Genomic DNA, 24,727 nt, shown 5'->3' with positions numbered 1-24,727 from the left:
TCACTAACTTCACAATTTTACCTCAAATAAGGAAGGAAGACACTACTCTGAATTTTCACAATGAGTATATATACTTGAACATCTGATGTTAAGGATGTTAGGTTAGGATAGCACATGTTATGTGTTACACAGCATTTCCAACTAAGAATTGCTGATAGTATAGGGGGTTGCTTTTGGCAAAAATATAACAACAAAGTTCTGGGGAACAATGGCAAATATTTGGCATAGTACCTTACAACAGCAAATGTTCAATGATGTTGAGATAAATCAAATAAAGGAATCCTCAGGCATAGGAAAATTTATCATAGTCCAGATTCACAGTAGTTACTAATAGCTAATAGGGTGGTACCAGTTAGCATCTCATATCTTATCTCACCAAAACTGTTCAACTCTGCTTACTGGAAAATGTTTTTCCCATGAGAAGACAGACAAGGATTTTCTTTTTTTTTTTTTTTTTTCAGACAAGGATTTTCAAGTGCTGTAGTGCCCATTTAAAACTAAAAGGAAGACGAACTTCTGTATGCTTGCTGCTGGGAAGAGAACTGATTGTTGGTCTCTCCAAATCTATTGATACCGTTGCTCCAACAGTAGTAAAACTGCATATGAAGAATGAACAGTTTTTATCTAATTGGTTCTCAGTAGGGAATTTCAGCCTTCAGAATCATCTTAAACTTGCCATTCAAGATCTGTTCACTGTTTCTACTATTTCTGATTTATGAAAACAAAACTCCAGCTAAGTGAGACATTAAATTGGAGAATTTGATATTAAAATAATATGGAAAAGGGGATTTATCTTATTTTAATTAATTATTTTTTTTAGAGGAGAGAGTGGTGGGGATTGAGGGAGAAGGAAAGAAAGAATCTTAAGGTTCCACGCCTACCACAGAGCTCGATATGGGGCTCGATCTAAAAACCCTGAGATCATGACCTGAGCTGAAATGAAGAGTCAGGCACTTAACCTATTGAGCCACCCAGGCGTCCCTATCTTAACTTCATAGAAAACACCTATTCCAGGATACAGAAGATCGACTGGTATAACTTGATCTTCTTAATCAAAAGACTAATGCTAGCCAAAAAAGCTATGCCTCAATATTCCCTTCAATAATAAACTCAATTCTTAGACCTAAACCTGCTCTTCAGATATTAACTTGGTAGTTATGATACAAGTTCACAAACTTTATAAGGCATTCTCAATTAAGCATTTTACTCCATTTTTCCCCCTTGGTTTCAAATAGGCATGAGAAATAACAGAAATGCATTCTGTATATTCGCATTCATTTTTGTGATCACAAAAAATGTACCGTCTGGACAAATTAAATACTCTGCTTCTGTTTTTACTTTAAAGAATTATCAAAAAAAAAAATAAAATAAAATAAAGAATTATCAAAGTCCCAATTTTTTTGTAAATTAACTTATCCAAATCACCTACATCACATGATTTAATCCAGTCAATATATTCAACATTTACTTCTGTTACATAATCAATTAATTTAAGACAAAATTGTAATTGTTCTACAACCACATCAAATCTCTACTAGCTTTGTAGTTGAGATTACTATGAAACACAAGACATAGAACATCCAAAAACTATTAATCTCTAAAAAACTGCTAATGCAATCTCTAAAAAAGCAATGCAACCAAAAAATTAAATTACTATTCTAATTAGTAAGAAGTCAATATCAAAGTTTATTTACATTTTACAGTAAATCACACTTTTAAAGTCCTTCCTTCTCATTTTTACATACATATAGCTCAAGGCTACATCTTTAAGAATTACATGCATTTATGGAAAATAACTAATTATATTTATATTTTAATTGACATACTACTACTGGAAATTTTTTGAAAAAATTCTGGCCTTAATACATAAATTTAAAAAAATTTTTTTAAAGTCCAAAGCTAATAATGATCATTTTCTCATACTTAACATTCTCTGTCAGTGAAAAACATTAGTATTTATTCTTCCTGTATAACTTCTACAAAAAATAGTTATAGTAATCAAAATGTAAAGTTATTTCTTAATTATATTAAGAAATCAGAGACTATGCAAAATCTAAAGTTTCAGAGCAGTTAGCTTTTCTTAAAAGTATTCTGGAAAATGCACTGACTTACAAGAATCAAATATACCAAGTGGCTCTAACAGTTCACTAATGTATCAAAAGCTTAGAAAACGAATAAAAGTGTTAGTCTTTCTTTAAAAGGCTAATGTCTATTAACAGCTTAAAACATGGCACAGTAGGGGGTTAATATGCTGTTGTCTGAATCACTTTCATCAGTTTAAGTATCTATTAGTCCTTATTAGCAAGGTGCTATTGGTCTTTTAAAGTTTTTTCTGCTTCTTCTTAGTCTATCTGGCCAGAAAGATTCTTTGGCAATAGTGTTTGAAACATAAAGTTTCTATTTGTATTTTTCTTTAGATTTTAGGTTTTCCAATTTTACATGTGTATTTGAAAAATGTTTTTTCCTTTGAGGACTCTGTTCAATATTTAAATTGTTCAGCACAAAAAAAAAAAAAAAAAAATTGTTCAGCACATCTATATACCTAATCTTTTCTACCTTATAATTTTCAACAATATAAATGTAATCTCCAAAATTTTTCCAGTGGGGAGAAATCAAGATTAATCTTCTCAGAAACCAAAGCAATTCATGTGCTTTCCTAGTAAGATTACTAATGTAGAACAGAATACAAAATGAATGTTCACAAAGTAAAGCTGGCCTGGTTATTAAACTAACTTAGGTCTAGTATAACCAATAGTTGTTCTTAGGTATCATAAATCTATTGTTTAAAAACTGAAATTCTAAAAATTTCAATTTCATTAAATTCAAATTTTCAATAAAACTGAAAAATGTCTTATGGTTAAAGTTTACTGAACTTATTTTCCTTTTTTTTTTTTAAGATTTTATTTACTTATTCATGAGAGACACACACAGAGAGAGGCAGAGACACAGGCAGAGGGAGAAGCAGAGAACCTGACGTGGTACTCGATCCTGGGTCCCCAGGATCACGCCCTGGGCTGAAGGCGGCGCTAAACCCTTGAGCCACCTGGGCTGCCCTGAACCTACTTTCAAGGACCAAACTTTGAATAAAATTAAACTTAATTTTTTTTTTTTAGAGCTTAGAATAGAAAAGTCATTCCGATTAGAGCATAATGTAGCAATTTCAGAAAGTTTTCCAGCTCTGGCTCTACGGATAATTAGTTGAGTAATCCTGAACAAACCATCTACCCTTCTTGTCTGTTTGGGGAGGGGGGGGGGGTGGCAAATGGGGAAGAAGAGGAAGGACAAGAGGAAAAGAGAGAGAGAAACAAGAGAGAGAATCTTTAATCTTACTTTATCAGCTGTGCCCCTTAAGTGTTTCAAAGGAAAAGATTTTCTCCTTTTAGGGCTATATTTAGAAGTGAAATGAATTTAAATTGTTTAGCATACCTGCATGCCACATACATTCTTGCCATTTTCAACAATGTGGAAAGTACTTTCCTAAAAAATCTAAACAATATGCATTTCAACTCATACAGTTTTATTCTTCCAGACAAGGGTGTTAAATTGTATGTTAAGAAAATAATGTATTAAATCATTAGTGGAATTATAACTCTTTAGAGGCTAACTTGCAGTATTTAAAACACAAATATCACTAAGCCAGGGAAGCATAGCAGATATGCCACCCCAAAATGTGCCACTTTGGCATCAATTCAATTTTGAATTGAATTTAAGTGAGAAAAAGCAGATATAAGAAGTCCTTCCCCTGTTTACCTAAAAGCAGGACATAAATTTGTGTCTCCCCTCCCTTTTCTACCAGAGGACAGAGTTAATCACCAGACACAACTCCAGAAATGGCACAAGAGGAATCTACATAACAAACTTTACTGATTAGCCCTTAACTTCCTTTAGTTAGTTCCCTATCAATATTTACCTTCTTACTTTTTGCTAGAAACTCAAAGTCTTTTTCCTTTGTCTTACCACTACTCTACAAGTTAATCTTCCAAACCAGTAAAATAATGGAAACAATATAGAGGTCCATCATTTTAAACCGTTTTGGGGATTTAAAAAAATACGGTATGTCCATACAGAATACTCTACAGCCATTAAAAGGAATAGAGGCTCCTCTACACGTTCTAATACAGAACTACAAAAAATGCAATGTGCACAACAATGTCTAGAAAGTATACTATTATTTTTGTGGGTTTTTAAAAAAAAGATTTTATTTATTTATTTATGAGATATAAATAGAGGCAGAGACACAGAGGGAGAAGCAGGCTCCCTGCGGGGAGCCTGATGGAGGACTTGATCCCAGGACTCGAGGATGACGCCCTGAGTGGAAGGCAGACACTCAACCGCTGAGCCATCCAGGTGTCCCCATTTTTGTTTTTAAAGACATAAATGTAAAATACTTGAGCATGCACAAAATATCTCTAAAACGATACACATACACACAAAAATGAGTAATGAAGTTCGGTTCAAGAGGGCAAAACTGGGTGGCTAGTTCACAGGGGCAGCAGACTCATGTTTTTCTGCAAATCTTTTTGTATCTTGGGAGTTTTGTACCAGGTCTTTCCTGAAAATTGTTCAAAAAACTGTTCTAAAGTATCATTAAGTATATTAAAAGGAAATGAAGAATAGGACATTTTTCTGTTCTCAAGAAGCTTAAAATGTCAGAGAGTAAATCATTCATTCATTTTATAATATTTATCAAAATTTTTGTGCCAGGCCTCTGTATTCCTGCTTATGGAACTTGTATCCAGATGGAGATTAATATACAACATTATGGTAGCTAGGGAAAAAAAGTCTAGTTGAAGTAAAGCAGTAATTAGCAGACTTCTGGCAATCTCAATTTTCACATCACTATCTAGAGATCAGCAGAAACAGTCTGAGTTCTCCTAAAATAGATTAGCAGTAGCAAAAGAACAGTGGCAGAAGTACAGAGAAGTTATTAGAAGGAGGAATAGTGAGAGACACATGAATGGCTGATAATATATATGAAAGCAAGAGACTGAAAAAAATTAAAGTAAACATGAGATAAAGTTATCACACAATATAACTTAAGCATTTTCCAACTAGCGCCTCAGTTATGCTGCAAAGATGTTTATTATGATCAGGGTTCTAGTGATCTCAGTAGATATGTTTTCCATTGTAAAAATGCTATACTTGGTGTTAAGTTTTATAAGTTGTATCACAAGAGCCTAGTTAACCCTATTAAGTATTCAATGTGTGTGAAATACTTTTGACAGAATACTATGTATACTATGTATAACTAGGCTTCTAAATAAGAAAAAAAAAAAAATCAGGGGCACATGGGTGGCTCAGTGGTTGAGCATCTGTCTTCAGCCCAGGGCATGATCCTGGAGACCCGGATGGAGTCCCATGTCGGGCTCCCTGCATGGAGCCTGCTTCTCCCTCTGCCTCTCTCTCTCTCTCTGTTTCTGTCTCTCATGAATAAAAAATTAAAATCTTTAAATAAGAAAAAAAAAATCAGAATTTCAACTTGGATGCCAAGAATGCCTCCTAATTCCTTACAGTCCTTGCCACAGAAGTGGTGACACTTTTATCTCCCAGGAGGTAGGAGGAGACAGAAGGGCAGAGACTCTAAGAAAAAAGGGTTGTTGGGATTTCAAGGCAAAATAGGTTAATCTGACATTTCGCTTTCTCCTCTTCTCTCTTCCATCTCCCAATAACCAAATAGCTCTGAACTGGACAAAAAGATCTGGGAGGTGAAAAGGAGGGTTGAAGGAGTGGAGTATCCTTCCCTATTTCTTATAGAGAGGATAAGACGTCAAATAGGACACTGAAATGGAGGCAAACAGGGGCCAAAGTTGAGCCTAAAGCGGCAAAGAATTTACAAAAAGAAAGACAAAAGAGAACGTGAGACAGAAATTAACAAAAAGAGAAAGTCGAGAGCAGAGGCCGAACTCGGGATCTGACATGATGGCCGGGCTGACCCGCCGGATTATCAAGGAAACCCAGCATTTGCTGGAGAACCAGTTCTTGGCATTAAAGCAGAACCAGATGAGAGCAACGCCCATTATTTTCATGTGGTCATTGCTGGCCTCCAGAATTCCCCCTTTGAGGAAGGGACTTTTAAACTTGAACTATTCCTTCCAGAAGAATACCCAATGGCAGCCCCTAAAGTACGTTTCATGACCAAAATTTATCATCCTAATGTAGACAAGTTGGGAAGAATATGATTAGATATTTTGAAAGATAAGTGGTCCCCAGCACTGCAGATCCACACAGTTCTGCTTTCGATCCAGGCTTTGTTAAGTGCTCCCAATCCAGATGATCCGTTAGCAAATGATGTAGCAGAGCAGTGGAAGACCAAGGAAGCCCAAGCCACAGAAACAGCTAGAGCATGGACTAAGCTTTATGCCACGAATAATATATAAAATCGATCTGATCAAGTGTGCATCACTTCTCCTGTTCTGCCAAGACTTCTTCCTTTTTTGTCTGCATTTAATGGACACAGTCTCAGAAACATTACAGAATAAAAGCCCAGATATCTTCAGTCCTTTGGTGATTAAATGCACATAAGCAAATCTATGTCTTGTCCTGATTCACTGTTGTAAAGCATGAGCAGAGGCTAGAAGTACCATCTGGATTGTTGCAAAACATTTAAAAGCAGTGGCCCCTCTCTGCTTTTATTCATTTCCCCCATCATGGTTTAAGTATAAAGCACTGTGAATGAAGGTAGTTGTCAGGGTTAGCTGCAGATGTGTGGGTGTTTTTCTTTATTATAATTTTTGAGGGGGAGAGGTAGTTTGATTTTAATTTTATGGGCTCCTTTCCCCCTTTTTATGGTGATCTAATTGCATCGGTTAAAAGCAGCTAACCAGTTCTTTAGAATATGCTCTCTAGCCAAGTCTAACTTTATTTAGACACTATAGATGGACAAGCTTGATTGTTTGAACCAAAATGGGAACATTAAACAAACATCACAGCCCTAATAACATTGTGACTTTGTTGTCAAGGGTAGAATCCTTCCTTCAAGAAAAAGCTTGTGACCATTTTGTATGGCTTGTCTGGAAACTTCTGTAAATCTTATGTTTTAGGGATCCCTGGGTGATACAGCGATTTGGCGCCTGCCTTTGGCCCAGGGCACGATCCTGGAGACCCAGGATCGAATCCCACATTGGGCTCCCAGTGCATGGAGCCTGCTTCTCCCTCTGCCTATGTCTCTGCCTCTCTCTCTCTCTCTCTGTGACTATCATAAATAAATAAAAATTAAAAAAAAAATCTTATGTTTTAGTAAAATATTTTTTGTTATTCTACCTTGCCTTTGTACAGTTTATTTTACTGTGTTTATTTCATTTTCCCAATGTGACAATCATATTTAAAAATTAAAACTGATAGAACATTCTGTTTTGGTCTTCACCATATGACATGTTGAATGGCAAGAGGTGGATTTTGCCAGTTTCTTTTCACTGATGCAAACTTGTGTTAGGATATCACTGAATGGAGTATTTATAAGCGGGCCCTGAGCATGCATAAAGCATTGGAATCTGCTATTTTTTTTACCTCCTAAAAATGTGAATAAGTATGTTTGTGTTGTCTGAAAAATAAAAAGAAATTAACAAAAAGAGAGAGAGACAAAGAAGAGAGAAGGCAATCTCTAGGCAGCTCAGTGAAGGAAACTCCCCCTTATGTTATACAAAGGTATACAGAAGTTAGAAATTAGAGTAATGGGCAGCCTGGGTGGCTCAGCGGTTTGGGCACCTGCCTTCTGCCCAGGGCATGATCCTGGAGTCCCAGGATCGAGTCCCACGTCAGACTCTTTGCATGGAGCCTGCTCCTCCCTCTGCCTGTGTCTCTGCCTCTCTGTGTGTGTCTATCATGAATAAATAAATAAAATCTTAAAAAAAAAAAAAAGGGAAATTAGAGTAAGCATCTCAATTACTACTCAAGTGCAAGTAATATGATTTCAATTCAAGGAATTTAAACACCATAGGAATTTTTTGGCTTGTGTAACTACAATCCAAGGGAGGATATACTTCAAGGTTGTCTGATTCAGCAGTTAACAAAAGCATCAAGAAATTTCCCTTGGTATGTCATTCTGCCATCCATAATACAAGTTTCATCCCAAAGCCAGATTCTCTGGGTACTAAAGAAAGGCTGCCAGCCACAGAGTACTCTGTGCCAGAATTCTAAGAGCTCTGAAATGTACCTTGTTTAGATCAGCCTAAATCACACAAATCAATTTGTCACCAGGAAATGGAATCTGATTGGCTAAAAAAAGATGGAGGTAGAGCAGTTTCCTAAACAACATGGGCTATGTGTACATGGGTAAAGATAATGGATACTGGCATGAAAATGCAAGCAAATAACAAGACAAGAAAAAAGAGATACTGAGGAAGAAGCCACAGGGTTCACCACAAGATGTCTGAAATGCAGATCCAGAGTTATCACAAAGTATTATGTGTAATACTGCCCATTTAAAAAACAGAAAATCAGGGACATCTGGGTGGCTCAGAGGTTGAGCGTCTGCCTTTGGCCCAGGAGGTGATCCTGGAGTCCTGGGATCGAGTCCCATGTCAGGCTTCCTTCATGGAGCCTGCTCCTCCCTCTGCCTTTGTCTCTCCCTCTCTGTGTCACTCATGAATAAATAAATAAATAAATAAAATCTTAAAAAAATAAAAAAAAACCCAGAATATCATTAGAAGAATTATTCTTTTTATGAACAAAAGCCAAAGTTAGCTCCTGAGACTACTTTTATTTAATTCATCTAACACTAGAAATGCCATGACAGTTTAAAGTGTTATAAATTTTAAAAACTATCTATTTTGAGACCTACATAGGATATATAAAATAAAACATGAATGAATATAAATGAATGGAAATAAACACCTTGCTTTTGGTTGGGGGGACAAGTAGAGAAGATTAAGGGTATGCATATCTGCTAGATTTTATAACCTATAATAATGACAATAACAAAACTTATTGTATAAGTTAAAAATTAAACATTACCAAGAATAAATTAAAATTCTTTTCTACAAGTGCTGTGCCAAACTTAACGTAAAGTATCAGAATGAACAGATATCACTATCTCAAAAAGGTTATCTGTACTCCCATGATCACTGCAACATTATTTAAATAGCCAAGACATGGAAACAACCTAAACCTCCAGTGACACAAGAAGAGATAAAGAAAATGTGTTGCTGTATATAAGCTGGCCCTGAAACACAACGGTTTGAACTGCATGGGCTCACTTATATGCGAGCTTTTTTTTTCTTATATAGTATAGTACCGTGAATGTACTTTCTCTACCTTATGATTTTTAAAATAAGTTTCTTTTCTCTAGCATATGTTATGGTAAGAATACATTATATAATACATATAACATATAAAACACATGTTAATTGTTTATGTTATCGGTAAGACTTCTGGTCAATAGTAGGCTATTAGTAAAGTTTTGCAAGAATCAAAAGTTTATGTGGATTTTCAACTGTACTTGAAGACACTGGGACAACTGCACTGGGAAAGCCAATGTCTCAAACCCCACACTGTTTAAGGGTCAACTGTATATATACATATAAAATGGAACATTATTCAAATACAAAAAGGAAATCCTGCCATTTGCAACACATAAATGGACACTGACGGCATTATGCTCCATGAAATAAGCCAGAAAAAGAAAGGGAAATATTGTATGATCTCACTTTTATGTAGAATCTAAAAAAACCCAAACTCTTAGAAATAGAGAACAGATTGGTGACCGCGAAAAATAAGGGTGGGGGAAAATAGGTAAAAGTAGTCAAAAGGTGAAAACTCCCATTTATAAATAAGTTCTGGGGGGAATACAATGTACAGCATGGTGATATATAGTTACTATCAAAACAATATTGTATTATAGCTTTTCCCCCAAATGGCCTGAGGTGACCTCCAAAAATGGTTCGCTACTCGCTGGACCCAGAAAACCCTATAAAACCATGCAAGTCGAGAGGTTCAAATCTTCGTGTTCACTTTAAGAACATGCATGAAACTGCCCAGGCCATCAAGAATATGCATATCCGAAAAGCCACCAAGTGTCTGAAAGATGTCGCTCTGCAGAAGCAATGAGTGCCATTACGTCGCTACAATGGTGGAGTTGGTAGGTGTGCACAGGCTGAATAGTAGGGCTGGACACGGGGTCGGTGGCCCACGAAGAGTACTGAATTTTTACTGCACATGCTTAAAAATGCAGAGAGTAATGCTGAACTTAAGGGTTTAGATGCAGATTCTCTAGTCATTGAGCACATCCAAGTGAACAAAGCCCCCAAGATGCGACGTAGAAATTACAGGGCTCATAGCCGGATTAACCCATTCATGAGCTCTCCCTGGCACACTGAGAGGATTCTTACTGAAAAAGAGCAGACTGTTCCTAAACCAGAAGAGGAGGTTGCACAGAAGAAAAAGATATCCCAGAAGAAACTGAAGAAACAAAAACTTATGGCCCAGGAGTAAATTCTGCATAGAATAAATGCAAAAAACAAAAAACCGAAAATATTGTATTATATATCTGAAAGTTGCTAAGAGAGTCAGGAAATTCTGTCAGGAAATACCTGTGGAACTTGCTTTGAACATGGCACATGCTGGAGATCATGCAAAGGAAAGCTTGTCCTCAAAGACATTAAAATAATAGAAAAGATAATGCTCTACATGAATATGCCTAAAAGTACAACCCAAGGCAGTAATGGTGAAAAAATTTAATGTCAATACATTAAAAGATATTTAATTTTTCATTTTATGAATTATATTGCATAATTTAAATATAATTTATTCACATCTCATTGTTGTAGTTCAATTATTTTACTATGGGCCAGGCACTCTTCTAAGTGCTATGCATGTATCAACTCATTGGATCCTCATAGAATCCTCATAGCATTCTCATTTTAACAGTCTTAAAAGTTCTCATCACAAGAAAAAAATTTGTGAGGTGATTAAACTTACTGTGGTAGTCATTTTGCTATGCATACACATATATCAAATAATTATGCTGTACACCTTGGACCAATGTCATATGTCAAATATATCTCAATAAAAGTGGGGGAAAAAAACAAAAAGAATTAATACAGTAACATGGAAAAGGTCTTTTGGAAAGTAATATTGTTGGCCTTCTCTAATCTCTAGCCTTAGTTCCTGCTCAACCCTGCACCAAGCAGGTTTTCAGGACCCATTAGCCAAACCTCCACCTTCAAGCCTCCCCTCACTCCCCAGGCATTCTATACTAACTGCAGTGTCCTAGAAATGGACAACTTTCCAAAGGGTCTTTCCAAAGAACTACCCACCCCTTCTACCAGGCAAGAAAACCCTGGGTTGCCTGAGGCATATACATTATTCTGCACAAGGAAGAAGGAAGTGATTAAGCACATTGGGGACTGAAGCCTCATTCCTCCTTTACTCTCCTCTTCATCTGTGGGGATACTTGCTGAAAAAAAATAATTTTTCTACAAAATGATAATAAAAACCAGTATTAGAGTAAAATTAAGGTCTATCAAGCTTTGGAGGGGATGTGGATCAACAAAAGGAACTCTCATACAATGCAGCTGAAAATACAAATGGTACAAGTGCTTTGGAAAACAATTTGGCATGATTTTACAAAGAACATACCTTATGACCTGACAATTCCATTCCTGGAAAAATATCCAAGAAAAACTCTCATATATCATTACCAAAGACATGAATAAGAATGTACATAGAAACACAGTTATTTTTAAAAGATTTTATTTATTCATGAGAGACACAGAGAGGCAGAGACATAGGCAGAGGGCTCCAGGCAGGGAGCCTGATGTGGGACTCAATCCTGAGATTCCAGGATCACACCCTGGGCCAAGGCAGGCGCTTAACCACTGAGCCACCCAGGGGTCTTGAAACACAGTTAGTAATGGGAATAATTCAGATGCCTACTGATCAAAGAATGGATAAATTGTAGTATTATCATGCAATGAAATAATATACAACAGCAAAAACAAATATGGATAATCGTATCAACATAATATACAGTAAAATAGTAAGTCCCAGAAGATATTCTTCTTACAAATTAAAAAATAACAAAACAACTCCTTAGCAATATACAAATGTTAAAGTTATATAAAATACACTTTCTTATCTTGTTTCTCCAATAAGAGTACTCTGACAAGTCTTTGAAGGTTGTGATTACTTACTGTTTTGTTGCTTGTGAAGTTTAACTAGAGTATTTATCAACTTACTCCATCTCTGTTAGTTATAAAGCAAACTTCTTTTTCCAGATTCTTGAGCTTATTTAACTGACTTCTCTAATTTCCTCCATTCCTTAACTCAACTGACAAGTATGAATTAGATGCCTACATTGTGAAAAACAACATGTTAGACACCACCCTTGTGGTCCCTAAAAAGGTAACAAAAACTGCATGGCCTTAAGAAAATCTTTGTACATCTTAATATAATGCACAATCCTTAGAACCTAATATTCTAGGTTTGGAGATCAAAATTACAAATACTGTGCCAGTAACCTAAACGGAAATACAATTCAGTAGATTTATAGGTCTTCAAAAATTTCATAGAGTACAGATGTTTTTCAGGCAATGGGTGCCATAAGAAAAGCATTCCATTTAGTACCGTTTAGAAGCTGAGGATCATTCAGTTAAAAACTAGATGCTTACTTGTTCTGATAACCTTTAGAGACAAACTCTGAGTTAAAGTATATGCATATATATGCAAGATACCCTAAGATACTTCTTTAGCACAGGTTAAAAGGATCTCAATGACAACAAACAGGGAACTCCGTTAAAAAACAAAGACAAAAACTCGGGAGTGCTCACAGTCACTTAGGCCTCAGCTTCTTGATTTCAGCTCAGGTTGTGATCTCAGGGTGGTGAGATCAAGCTCTGCGTCAGGCTCTGTGCTCACTGTGGAGTTTGCTTGGGTTTCTCTCTCCCTCGGCCCCTCCCCACTGTGCAAGCACACTCTCTCTCTCTCTCAGATAAATAAATCCTTAAAAAAAAAATAAAAGCAAAAAAGATAAAGGAGGGTTTGGAAATTACCTGTAATCTAGCATTAGAATTTTAAGAATGTTGCTCTTTGGTCTCTGCCACAGAAAAGAGATGAGGAAGGGAACGTTTCATTTGGAAAGTATAGCAAGAAGATACACATCGTGTCCCTGCTGTGTAGACCTTCTAAGGTCTACCACCTTCAGAAGTCAAACCGTGGCAAATGTGACTATCTTCCTAAGTGGAAGAGAAAGTTTAACTGGAGTGCCGAGGCTAAAAGACAAAAAAACTACTGGGACTGGTTGAATGAGACACCTAAAAACTGTACAGATTCAGGCACGGATTCCAGGAATGAACACCTAAACCCAAGAGGGCAGCTCTTGAAGTATCCAGTTCAACTTAAGGATTTCAATGATTAGTCACAAAATAAACATTCTGGTAAAGAAAGTCAGTCAGTCTTGATAGCTGTGGTGAATCTTAAATTTTAGAAAAATGGCTCTCAAAAACTCAATCCCTTGACTACTCTTCCTTATAATAAACTTTAGGGAAGTACAGTAAGTATGAAACTGGCTTTGTTATACTGTGTCAATAATATTGATACAATATTTTTTAAACTGTTAAGAGCACAAGGTCACTGATATAAACAGATTTTTAGGGGAAGTAGGGCATCACTGCCTCAAGTTTATAGAAAGATTCCATTACAAAGTCCTAGGGATGACTTAAACACACATGCTTCATACTCGTCCTTTCTCTCTCTGCAGACAATCATAACAACTAAAAAGCAAATTTTTATCACAATTTAAAAGAAAGCAAGTTTCACAGTCTCTCCAGGGTATTGGATCATTCATCTTTATGTCCTATATCCACACTGTTTATATGTCTACAAAATGATGATGATAATAATGACAGCAGTTAACATTAAACATTTACTACCAATCAGGCTTTTGGGCCAAATGCTTTATATGATTACCTTACTTAATTCTCCTAACAATGATATGAGAAAGGTATCATCATTAACCCATTTTTCAGCTAAGAAAACTGTGGCTTTTAAAGGTTAAATAACTTCCCTAGGGTCTCATGTAATATGTATTCAGTGAAATCCATTTGTTTAATTTCAACTGCAACAATAACCATAGTTATTACCAACTATTATACTACGGTAACCATTATACTGTCATACTGTAATTGATTCAGTGGCTTCCTACTGCTTATTATATCAAAAAATCCTTACAGAGTAAGGTTCCATTCATTCATTTGTTCACTGGGAAGACTTTTATTGAGTAGTTATTAGGTGCCAAACTATACCAAATGACTCATAGATGTAGGTTCTGAGTGAAGCTGCTAAATAAATGATCTTTGGATCGTATGGTTGATGTTATTTAATAATCATGTCTAGGGACCCCTGAGTGGCTCGGTGGGTTAAGCATACAACTCTTGATTTTGGCTCAGGTCATAATCTGTGCCGGGCCGATGTCCACTGAGTGTGGAGTCTGCCTGAGACTCTCTCTCCCTAAAATAATTTTTTTTTTAAAGTCTCTCTTAAAAAAATAACAAAATAAAAATCAGCTCTATTTGGGCCAATAAAGCAGCATCATTATAGGAAATGGAACACTGGAATAAACAAATCACATCCAAGCATTTCTAAGGGTTGTGAACTAAATATAACAAAATTTTCCAACCTTCCTCTACTACAAATTTTCAAAATTTTCTACCAAACAAAAAAATGCAATGAAAACACATTCACATTCTCACACACACACACACAGGTCAAAGGATCCTTCATTCACACTCAACTTACAGAATAATATAGCTTGTGTTGGGAAAACCACAGTCATGAGTGGCCTTAGCTTTCTCCCTTTCCAGCTTGAAGAGACATCTGGCTGCCAGCTGTGTAGCTTCTAAAAGTCACTGCTTGCCAAGTAGTTGGCAGAAGGTGGTGAAGAGCTGACCACCTGCAATCCATTTTGACAGTGCCTTTGACCATTGCTTTGGAGAACTGAATATATTACAGAAATTCCAAAAGGAGTTGGCCAAATTTCAAGGCAGGAAGTTGGCTATTTTGGCTGAACTTATTTTAACTCAAATCAAAAGGGTATGATGTGGGAAGAAAAGATAAAAAAGCTACTAAAGCTTACAGGAAATTTTCAGGGCTATGTCCTTAACCTCTCCCAGATACTGCCTACCATACTTCTATCCATCTTTATGTTACGTATAAGAAGTATATAAACAACTAAAACTACAGGGAGAGAACTGTATCTACGTCAATATATATGTCATTCCTGTTTATCACTTTTATGTCAGTGTGCTATATATATTGAGTATACATAACAATGTATGTCAATATAGTATGTTATATACTTTATATACAAATATATATCTAGTAACATGAAAATTTTACTTACCTTTTATGTTTTTAGGTCTGCTGTACAGAGTATATATGTATCATATACAATTGTACATCAGAGGTAATGGTATAGACAAACTTAGGAAGATGCGACAGTTTGGGAAAGGTACTTGCTCTAAAAAAAAAGAAATCAATACAATTTCCCCACTGATTCATGATGTAAAATTCTATAATCAAGGCTTGTAGATTTGTAATTATGGTATGTCAGCTACATTTAAACAAGAGTGTTAAAAGATTGTTAAAGTTAAACTAACACAATTGCAGTGTGAATTGTCCTAGTCTCATTCTAATCTACTGGTGTCACTTTCATTTAATCAGAGGAAAACTATGGGCCAATGTCAGTGCTATTTCAATGCCCTAACACTCTTTGTTCATGTTAGATTTTAAACCCTTACCAATCTAAAATGGTTATAAAAAGATATAGTTAAGAAAGTATTTTTAATCAATTAATTCACTCACCAGTGGGCCAGTTTAGTGAGCTTTATTGAAAATAGGTTGGCTTTAAGGTTATTAAATAAACTTTTATGTTAAATGCATGACAACATTTTGGTTTTGCAGAAGCATTTCTTGTATTTACCATAAATTTAGTTTAAAAAAAACAACCAACCACTTATTTTATAAATACAAATCTTACTTGGGAATTTATGGTAGACATAGGTCACTGCACTGAAATACCGTATCAACATTAAAAACACTGAGCCTATATATATTTTCTTCTACTTTAATTAAAGTTATTTTCTAAATCACTAACAATTTAACACAGAAAATTACTCTGGCAAGGATTCATATTTATAGGACATAGTTAAATTTTAATTTAAGGTACATCATGCAATTCAGAGTTGTATTATCAGCAAATAGTCTCCAAATAAATCAGGACACACACAAAACAGTGCTATGTTAGCTAGTTACAGAAGAGGTACTAATACGAATCATCCTGGTTTGCCTGAGACTTTCCCAGCATAGCACCGAAGATTCTACATCTTAGAAACCCCTCAATCCCAGGTAAACTGGGACAACTGATGCCTAAAATATATAAAAATAAAGGGGGGGGGGGCTCTCAGTTCTGCAAATAGAAAGAAAACTTAGGAGTGGTGTTTGGTAACTCCCTGCTAGGGCTATTACACTAGCTATGACCCAGTGACAGGTATTAGTAGGTCTAGCAATCTGCCTGACACATGGATCTATATCTTTAAAAAGCACCTTCCAGACTCGAATCTACCAATACTCATTAAATAATGAGTCACACATGAACAAAGGCTGCTGCTTGAAGAAACTGCACTCATCTCTAACAGCCATAATTAGCTCTTGAAAAACAATCCTGTAACTGGGAGGGGATTTTTAAGGAGTCCTTGAGTCAGAGGCTCAGTACCAAGTTAGCCTCACTGCTGTCTCTTACCTTAAAAGCCATTCTAGTATCTGGACTCTTTCCTTGTTCTAGGGTTCTAACACCTCTCTCTTAAAATCTATTTCCAGCAATCGGATCCTTTCCCTTTGTTACTATATGAGATAAAGTTTCTTTAGGTCCAGGGTGCTGTGAGGCTTCTACCTATTTCCTTAGGGCGTAAAGCCCTTGATACTTGCTCCTACTTTCCTAATGTGGCTGCCATCACTAGAGTGCCTTCACAATTTTGCCAACATGCTGAAACTCGCATCTTTCATTCACTGACCTCTCTGTTGCCAAATACCGTCCTCTACTTATTGCCTATTTCCATGATCTCATAACATTCCACCTCCCTGGCCAGATTTCTTACTGAAACCCACTGCAGGGAACTTCTGAATCATCTGAAGTATTCTAGCAGATTGATTAGACACCAAATTTTAAGAATCCACTGTCCCTAGGACAGTCATCAAAACTGAACTCTAGGACTAATAACTAGAATATAATTCTAATGGATCTCAACTCCTGCAGAGAAAAACTGAAGGAATTAGAGACAGAAATGATGATCTTAAATCTCTTCTTTCAAATAAAACTGTGGCCTTCTGAAGAGAAATGAAGCTATGGGAAATGAACATTTGACTAAAAAAAAGGTGCTAAGAACAGAAACCGGTTTTTAGACCATTGCTTTAAGGAACCAATGAATAGAAGCCTACTTACAAAACCAAGAACACGTCTGAATCATGAAACTAATCAAGAAGACTTTGAAACTAAATTTGGAAGAGAAATGCATACCTTTGAAGACCTTTTTATTATGAAAAATTTTAAACATATATAGAGAACATAATGAAGCTCATGATCATTCAGTCCTAACAATTAGTAATATGTTGCCGCTGTATCTGCATTATCTACTTTTTTCTTTGCTGAAGATGTAGAATTTTAAAAATAGGATACTAAGGCAACAGATGGAAAGTCATATTAAATAACTTTTTTGCAAAAAATAACAGGAGAGAGACAGGGAATACTATTTATAGATTTAGACAGTTGTCTACTAAGGTAAAATATTCATAATTAACACTTAAAATAGAAGTTTAGGTTTTTTAAAGAACGAATCTTAGTACAAATGGGGAAGCTCTACACCAAAATGTCATTAGAAAAGCCATGACAAAAATCTGTGGTAGGCATTTCCAGAGATTTATAAGCAACTTGAATAAATATGTAAATTTTAATAGTAAATTATGAAGGAGTTTCACAAAAACAATGTTTTTTGTACTGAAGTACAAAGAATCAAAATTAAAGTTTGATAATGCTTTACTATTGAAATAAATTGAAAACCAAACTTTATTTCCAAGGTGTTTCCATATGTACTTGAGAATTTATGAAAGCCTAAAAACAGCTTATTAATTACTTAGCTAGCTATATTTTCTCTAAAATCTGGGGGTTTTTTTTTTGTTTTTTTTTGTTTTTTTTTTTTTGTTTTTTTTTTACGATTTACTTATTTATTCATGAGACACACAGACTGAGAGAGAGAGGCAGAGACACAGGCAGAGGGAGAAGCAGGCTCCATGCAGGGAGCCCGATGTGGGACTCGATCCCAAATCCGGGGATCACGACCTGAGCGGAAGGCAGGCGCCCAACTGCTGAGCCACCCATGCGCCCTTAGAATCTGTTTAATAAGCATATAGCTACTAGAACTAATTTTATAAACTGGTGTAGGTCATTAGGACGAGAAATGATAAGATCATATAGGTAATTAACAGAAAACTACCATTAGGAGTCCTTTCTCTGAGTTTGGGCCTAAAGCACTCCCCACAATACCGTGGTACTTCTCAAATAGATTCACTAAAATGACATAATCAGAATCCAGCAAATGCGAACAACAGAATTCTAGTGTGAGTGACAGTGCAGATTACTTATATTTTCAATTATACATGTCAATTCCCCTATTTCACACATCTTTTAAATACTTTGGAGCACTGCAGCTGGAAATAGTTGTAGATCAGAAACTCCTCTTCCCTGTTCTGCCACTTAACTAGCATAAGTTTTTCTATTTTAACTTCGTTAAACCTCAGCTTCTCATTTGTTTTTTGTTTGTTTTTTTAATTTTTTTTTTCATTTGTAAAACAGGAACACAAACAATACTATTAACACTTAGTGGCCACTCACTATGTGCCACATACTGTATTAAACAGCAGATGCAACCACTACATGAGGTGGATACTGACTCCATTTTACAGATGAGGCAACTGAGGCACGGTGCAACGTAATGTACCTAACAACACATAATAAATGGCAGAATCAAGAGCTCAACCCAGCCTCAGCTGAAAAAGGGTTGTGCATTTAACTACTACTCTTAGCATCTTCTTACTGCCTTAACAATAGTTTCTAGGAAAGTACAGAGCAAGCCTGTGCTAAGGCACAGGGGCAGGATCTTAGTAAGTGAATTTATTCTTCCCTTTGCCTCGTCCTTCCTCGGATGGAAACATCAACAAAGGGAGGAAAGGTGGGCAGAGAGGAAGCAGCCAGGCGGCTAGGATCAGACGTTTATTTCTACTGTAAAACCACCTGCTTCTTCAGGGGGCTGCTGAGCTCTCCTCCGAGGAGGCCTCATCCAGAAGTGTGATGGATGGCCTTGGGTCCGAGCCGCAGAGGCCGGCGGCGTCAGCACCCGTCGGGACTCCGGCCGGGGGGGGGCATCCTGCAGGCCCCGCACGGCTCCGGGGCCCCCGCGGGGCACGCAGGCCGCACAAGTTTGAGGAGCGCGCTGCAAGTTCACGCCCCCGCTCCGGGACGCCGAGTCCCGCTGCCCCAACAACGCGTCCCCCCAACTCCGGGGCCGGCTTCCAGGCCCCACGGCAGGTCGCGGGCTGCACCGCCTCCCGCAGCCGAGCGGCGCAAGGAGGGCCGCCCCCGCCGGCGCCCCAGGGGTGGGGCCGCGCCGCCCACCGCGCCCAACGGCTCGGTTCCCCGGAGCGAGGGGAGGCGAGGGGGGGCGGGGGGTCCCGGGGAGTCCCGGCCCGCGGGCTCCCGCCCCGACGCGTCCCCGCCCCGCCCGCCCGCCCGCCGCGGAGCCCCCGGGGAGGCCCGGAGCCCGCCTCGGGCCTGGCGGAGCCCGCCTCGGGCCTGGCCGCGCCCGGCCTCTCGGGCCGCCGCACAGGAGGCGCTGGCGTGAGCGCCGCCCGCCGCTCCTTACCGCTTTACGACGCCGGTTTTGATCTTGATCTGCCTGACGCGAGGATCCGCCATGGTCCCTCGAGCGCCGCGAGGAGGGGTGGAGGCCCGGGGAGCCGCGGAGGGAGCCGACGCCGAGGACGCGGTCGTGTCGGCGCAGTCGCCGCGGCCCCGCGCGCATGCGCAGACCCCGGCGCCGCCCCGCAGCCAGACCACGCCGAAGGGGCGGGGCGAGGAGGGGGGAGGACGGGAGGGAGGGGGGAGGACGAGAGGGGGGAGGGAAGAGGGGGAGAACCGGAGGGGGGAGGGAGGAAGAGAGGGGAGGAGAGGAGGGGGGAGGGGAGGGGCAGGGAGGAGAGGAGGGGGGAGGACGGGAGGGGGGAGGGGCGACAACCAAAAGATTGTACAGCCCGGGCTCTTGCTACTGTCCAGGATCTTCCTTCAGCCAGTCAGTGGCTTTCATTGGCTTTTCTTTTGGCCTTGACTTCCAGAACTTCAGAGCTAAGTTTTGTGCTGATTTGCAGGAGTTTCCCTCAGCCTAGCTTTTCTTTTTTTTCTTTTTTTTTTTTTTCAGCCTAGCTTTTCTGATGTAAAGAACGGCTTTTCCAACTCCCAACTCCATCTCTACACTTTTGTCCCTGTTTTTTTTTCTTTGTTTTAATGATTTTGTGACTTTACTGTAATGACCATAATCCAAAGACAGTTGATGCTGCTGTGTGTGCCCAGGCGCAGGCCCTCAAGGACAGTATGTGTTTATCGGTGTCTGTCTATATTATATCGTACACTTAAGGCTATGGGTTACAATCATGGAGTTGGGCCCCACCCTTATGGATAGGGAATCAGGTGAAATTGTTCTCAGTATCAGGAGTTTAGAGTAGTGGTTAAGAGCATGACCTCTGACCCTGACTGCCTAGGTCACATCATAGCTCTGCTTCTTTACTACTGTATAGAATTGGGCAAGTTACTAATCTCTCTATGCCCCAGTTTTTCCCTCTGTAAAATGTGGGTGTTAACAATACCCATCTCATCAGGCTTTCATAAAGCTTAAATAAATTCACATTTGTAAAGTGTTTAGGACAGTGCTGGTACTTAATAAGTCCCATACAAAGCGTTCATTAAATAAATAAGTAATCTAGGAAAGAGATCCTAAACAGGAAACTAAGAACACAGGAGGATACACGTTCACATGAACATAGAAATGTACATGATGGGGCACCTGAGTAGCTCAGTCAGTTAGGCATCTGACTCTTAATCTCAGCTCAGGGCTTGATCTCAGGATCGTGAGTCTAAGTTCCATCCGGGCTCCACACTGGGCTACTTAAAAAAGAAAAGAAAAGAAATACAAACTATGTAAACTGCATTTCTCACTGTTTGGCACCCTTTTGTTCTGTTATTCCTAAACCTTAATTGAGTTGTGTTTAAATATTCCAGCCTGGGACTAAGGTGAACTATAGGAATAAATCTGTAGGGGACTCTGTAAGGGATACATTTATCAACATTTGAGATTGAGGGTTGAAGAGATCCCCAAGACTGGGGAATCTGTCAGAGCAAGAGGAAAGTATAGTTGTCTCCTCCCTGAGTGGCAGTTCTTCCATTGCTAATCTTGGAGGATTGTGGTGATATTTTACCAAAGAATACTGCACATTCCCTTACAAGTAATAAGAAGTTGTTTTCCCTATACGCTTACTTACAGAGCTATGAAAGCAGTTTCACCATCCCTTCATGCCATTTTTTCCTAATTGACTCCAAGCTCCTCAAGATTAGAGGCCACGATACATTCATCTTCGTCTCCCCAGTACCAAGCTTAATGCCTAGTTCTTAGGAGATGCATAGCAAGTATTTTTCTGAGTTGAAGAAAAGTCAAATATGGAACTGAGATAGATTTTTTTTTTTGAGATAGATTTTTAATTTTGATACAAACTAAAGACTGGTCATGTCTTTACCTTCCCTGGAACCCTGCATGCAGTGAGACTTGTATAGAGCTAACATGCAGTTGCTCTGACTCTGTATGTCTGTTGAATAAAACCAGGTGGCCAACTGGAGAAGACATCCCTGGAGAGATAACTTAAATAAAGATGTACTGTTGAAAAAAAAAAAAAGATGTACTGTTGATAAAAGTATATTTTTGTGAAATGTTTCTAATAATTACCTCTGGGTACTGGTAAGACTTGAAATGCTTCCTTCATCATTAGAAATTGCACCTCTTCTGAAGAGATCTAGAAGTTCCACTTTTTTCACCCTTACTTGTACATTTTTTCTAATTCTCTTGGCCTTCCCTGTAACTGGAGCCACTGCAGTGGCACCCAATCACACTCAGGCTTTGACCAGCATTGCAGGACTGCAATCTGGAAGTTCCTTGCTTCAGGCCTAGGCCAGAGCCCCAGAGACAGGAGACTGGTGTGGGAAACCTCTCAGTACACATGTATGCGCAACCCAGTGCTTCAGGGGAACAAGAGCCTATGGATCAAACACTCCCCCTCTTTAGCTCTCCAGACAGTAGACACACTTCATAAAACTCTTCAGCTGATTCCATGGGATCAAATACCAGCCACCTGTAGCAGGAGACAAACTCAATAACCCATGCTTGCATTTCTTTTCTTCTTTCCCTATTTCATTTATCCATTGCTCACTCCTGGCCTCAGAATCACTTTCCAAGTAAGTGGGGTAGTAATATGCTGCACTGGGGAATATAATTGACAGATTAACCAAGTGAACCAGAACACAACAGCTTTAAGTGGGGGACAGAGCAAGAGTGGGGTTCTGCATCCAGTCTGGGCTACAATACAAGCTCCTTTGCTATTCAGCCCATATGACCCAGTAGATCCAATGATGCTGATGTATCTGGTAGCTAAGGATACTCTACGGAGTCTCTGGTAAACCCAAAGAGGAGAAAAGCATATAGGTCATGCCTGTTGTGGTAGAGAAATACTCAGTTTTTGAAATACAGCTCCAGAAACACTCTGGACCCTAGCAGAGACTTGGAATTGATAATGTAACACCAAAACTATAGGGACAAAGCCAGCAATTATCAGAGGAATATTATCAGATTCATTCTGAGGGCATAATAGTAATACAAAATGGTACATCTGGGATTGAGCTTGAGCAGGATCAGAAGTCAAATGTAAATTCCTAGAACATCGAACTCTGTTGTTTACACCAACACATCTCTCTCAACTCGATGGCCTCCCTGAGGATGCCCTTCGACCAGTTTTGTAACGGAGAAAAAAATTCGGACCTCATCCACAGGTGGGTCAGTACAGTAAGTTGATGTTAACTATATAGAAATTGCTGCTGCACCATAGCCAGGTAGAGGTTGTCCTAAAGGACACTTGGAAACAGAAATCTTCCCCCTGCTGCAAAGCTGCTAGCAGAACCCTTGGTCAGTGGCTTTATATGGAGGGTGAAGTGGCCTGTAGTATGGATTCCTGGGCACTGACAGTGGACTGATTGGTTAATCAGAGGCCCAAAAGAAATAAATTTGGCAGAAAAAGAAATAGGGAAAGACCCCAGGAGTGTACACAAAGCTTGTGATTTGGTGTCTCATGTCGATGTCCACCAAAGAGCAACGACCACTGTGGAAACAGTCAATAACCAAGCTGACAGCACGACTTGTACTTTGAATGTCCAACAGCTTGTCTACTCAGCCACCTCAGGGCAAGCCTGTGAGCAGAGCAGCCAGCGCAGCAGAGACCGGGGCTGTGGTAGGCAGCCTCTAAGTTGGCCAGTAAAGATTCCTGCCTCCTGGCATTCCTGCGCTTGCAAATCCCCTCTCCATGAACATGTATTTAGTGACTAGACTATGGCAGAAGTGATGGGATGTCATCTCTGACATCAGGTCACACAAAGGGCTTCCACCCTGTGTGTTCTTTCTGGCTTTCTCTTTGGTCATTCACAATGTAGAGAGCCAGTTGCCAGGTCGTGAGGCAGCCCTGTGGAGAAGCCCATGTGCTGAGGGACTGAGGCTTGCCAACAACCACATGAGTGAGCTGGGAAGAGGAGTTAAGCCTTCAGATGCGACTGCAGTCCCAGACAACAGATCGACTGTTATCTCTTGAAACAGCTTGAGCCAGAGGCACTTAGATAAACTGCACCAATTCCTGCCCTACATTGTTGTTTAAGCAACTAACTTTTGGGGTACTTTGTTATGCAGCAATAGATCACTAATGCAGAGACTAGGCATGGGCTCCTTTTCCTTGAGGCTGACCTCATTGGTGCCATTGCCGAGTGTCTAACCTGCCAGCAGTAGAGATCAGTACTGAGCCCTTGAGATGACACCATTCCAGGAGAAGACTACCTGGCTGAGAGCTTGACTACATAGGACTCCTTCCTCCCGGAAATGTATAGTGTGGCAACCATGAGAGGACACTGTTCAGGTCTACTTTTCGGAGAAACTTCTGTGGGGAGCCTAGTTAACTGTCAGCCTCCAGCTTCTACACCTTTGGATTCATGTAGCCACGCCAAGGACATGCTTTTCTCCTAGCCAGTTACTGAGCACAGCAGTGGTATTAGAGACCGATGATTCCTGTCCAGTGGGATTCCTTAATGGGAAACTTTTGCTCAGGAACTCCCTATGAACCTGGGAAGACTTCACAAGAACTTCACTGAAGTCTAAACTTTCCTTCCTAATCTTCCCTTCCCTCCTTTTCACAGGTGTCAGACCAGACCTGTATCGCAATCTGAAGTTTCTCCCAGCTTACTCTGCTGCCTCCCAGCATTTCTTTCATAGATGTTTCCTTCAACAGATTCTTGCATGTCTAAACCTGTCTTGGCTCCTGCTTTGAAGGATCTACACTGACAAAGACAGTGATCTATCCTTACAAAAGTCACATCTACTCTAGATAGGGA

At 39.1% G+C, this 24,727-nt stretch overlaps 1 protein-coding gene, 1 long non-coding RNA gene and 1 pseudogene across 3 annotated transcripts in view; 1 reads left to right on the top strand and 2 right to left on the bottom strand.

The window, feature by feature from the left end:
* The window catches only part of TBCA (tubulin folding cofactor A), a 75,622-nt gene extending 55,528 nt beyond the window's left edge, over positions 1-20,094 (bottom strand). The window contains exon 1 of one of the 2 annotated variants that reach the window (XM_077867353.1): positions 19,905-20,094. In XM_077867353.1, the coding sequence (XP_077723479.1) occupies positions 19,905-20,063 (159 nt within the window). In that variant the 5' untranslated portion in view covers positions 20,064-20,094. The remainder of the gene's footprint in view (positions 1-19,904) is intronic. The other variant, XM_077867345.1, reaches the window with a different exon arrangement.
* On the top strand, positions 5,691-6,385 carry LOC144295004 (ubiquitin-conjugating enzyme E2 N pseudogene; annotated as a pseudogene).
* Positions 10,927-19,663, bottom strand: LOC144295028 (uncharacterized). Its single transcript, XR_013362375.1, has 3 exons — positions 19,277-19,663; positions 15,335-15,451; positions 10,927-12,287 (listed from the first exon to the last, which is right to left on the bottom strand). It is a non-coding gene; the product is annotated as an uncharacterized LOC144295028 (long non-coding RNA).
* Positions 20,095-24,727: the final 4,633 nt, after the last annotated feature.

The sequence above is a fragment of the Canis aureus genome, chromosome 2, assembly GCF_053574225.1.
Source record: "Canis aureus isolate CA01 chromosome 2, VMU_Caureus_v.1.0, whole genome shotgun sequence".
In the NCBI taxonomy this organism is placed as follows: Eukaryota; Metazoa; Chordata; class Mammalia; order Carnivora; family Canidae; genus Canis; species Canis aureus.
Note: the sequence above shows the minus strand (reverse complement) of the source record. Positions and strands in the feature narration are given on the sequence as shown.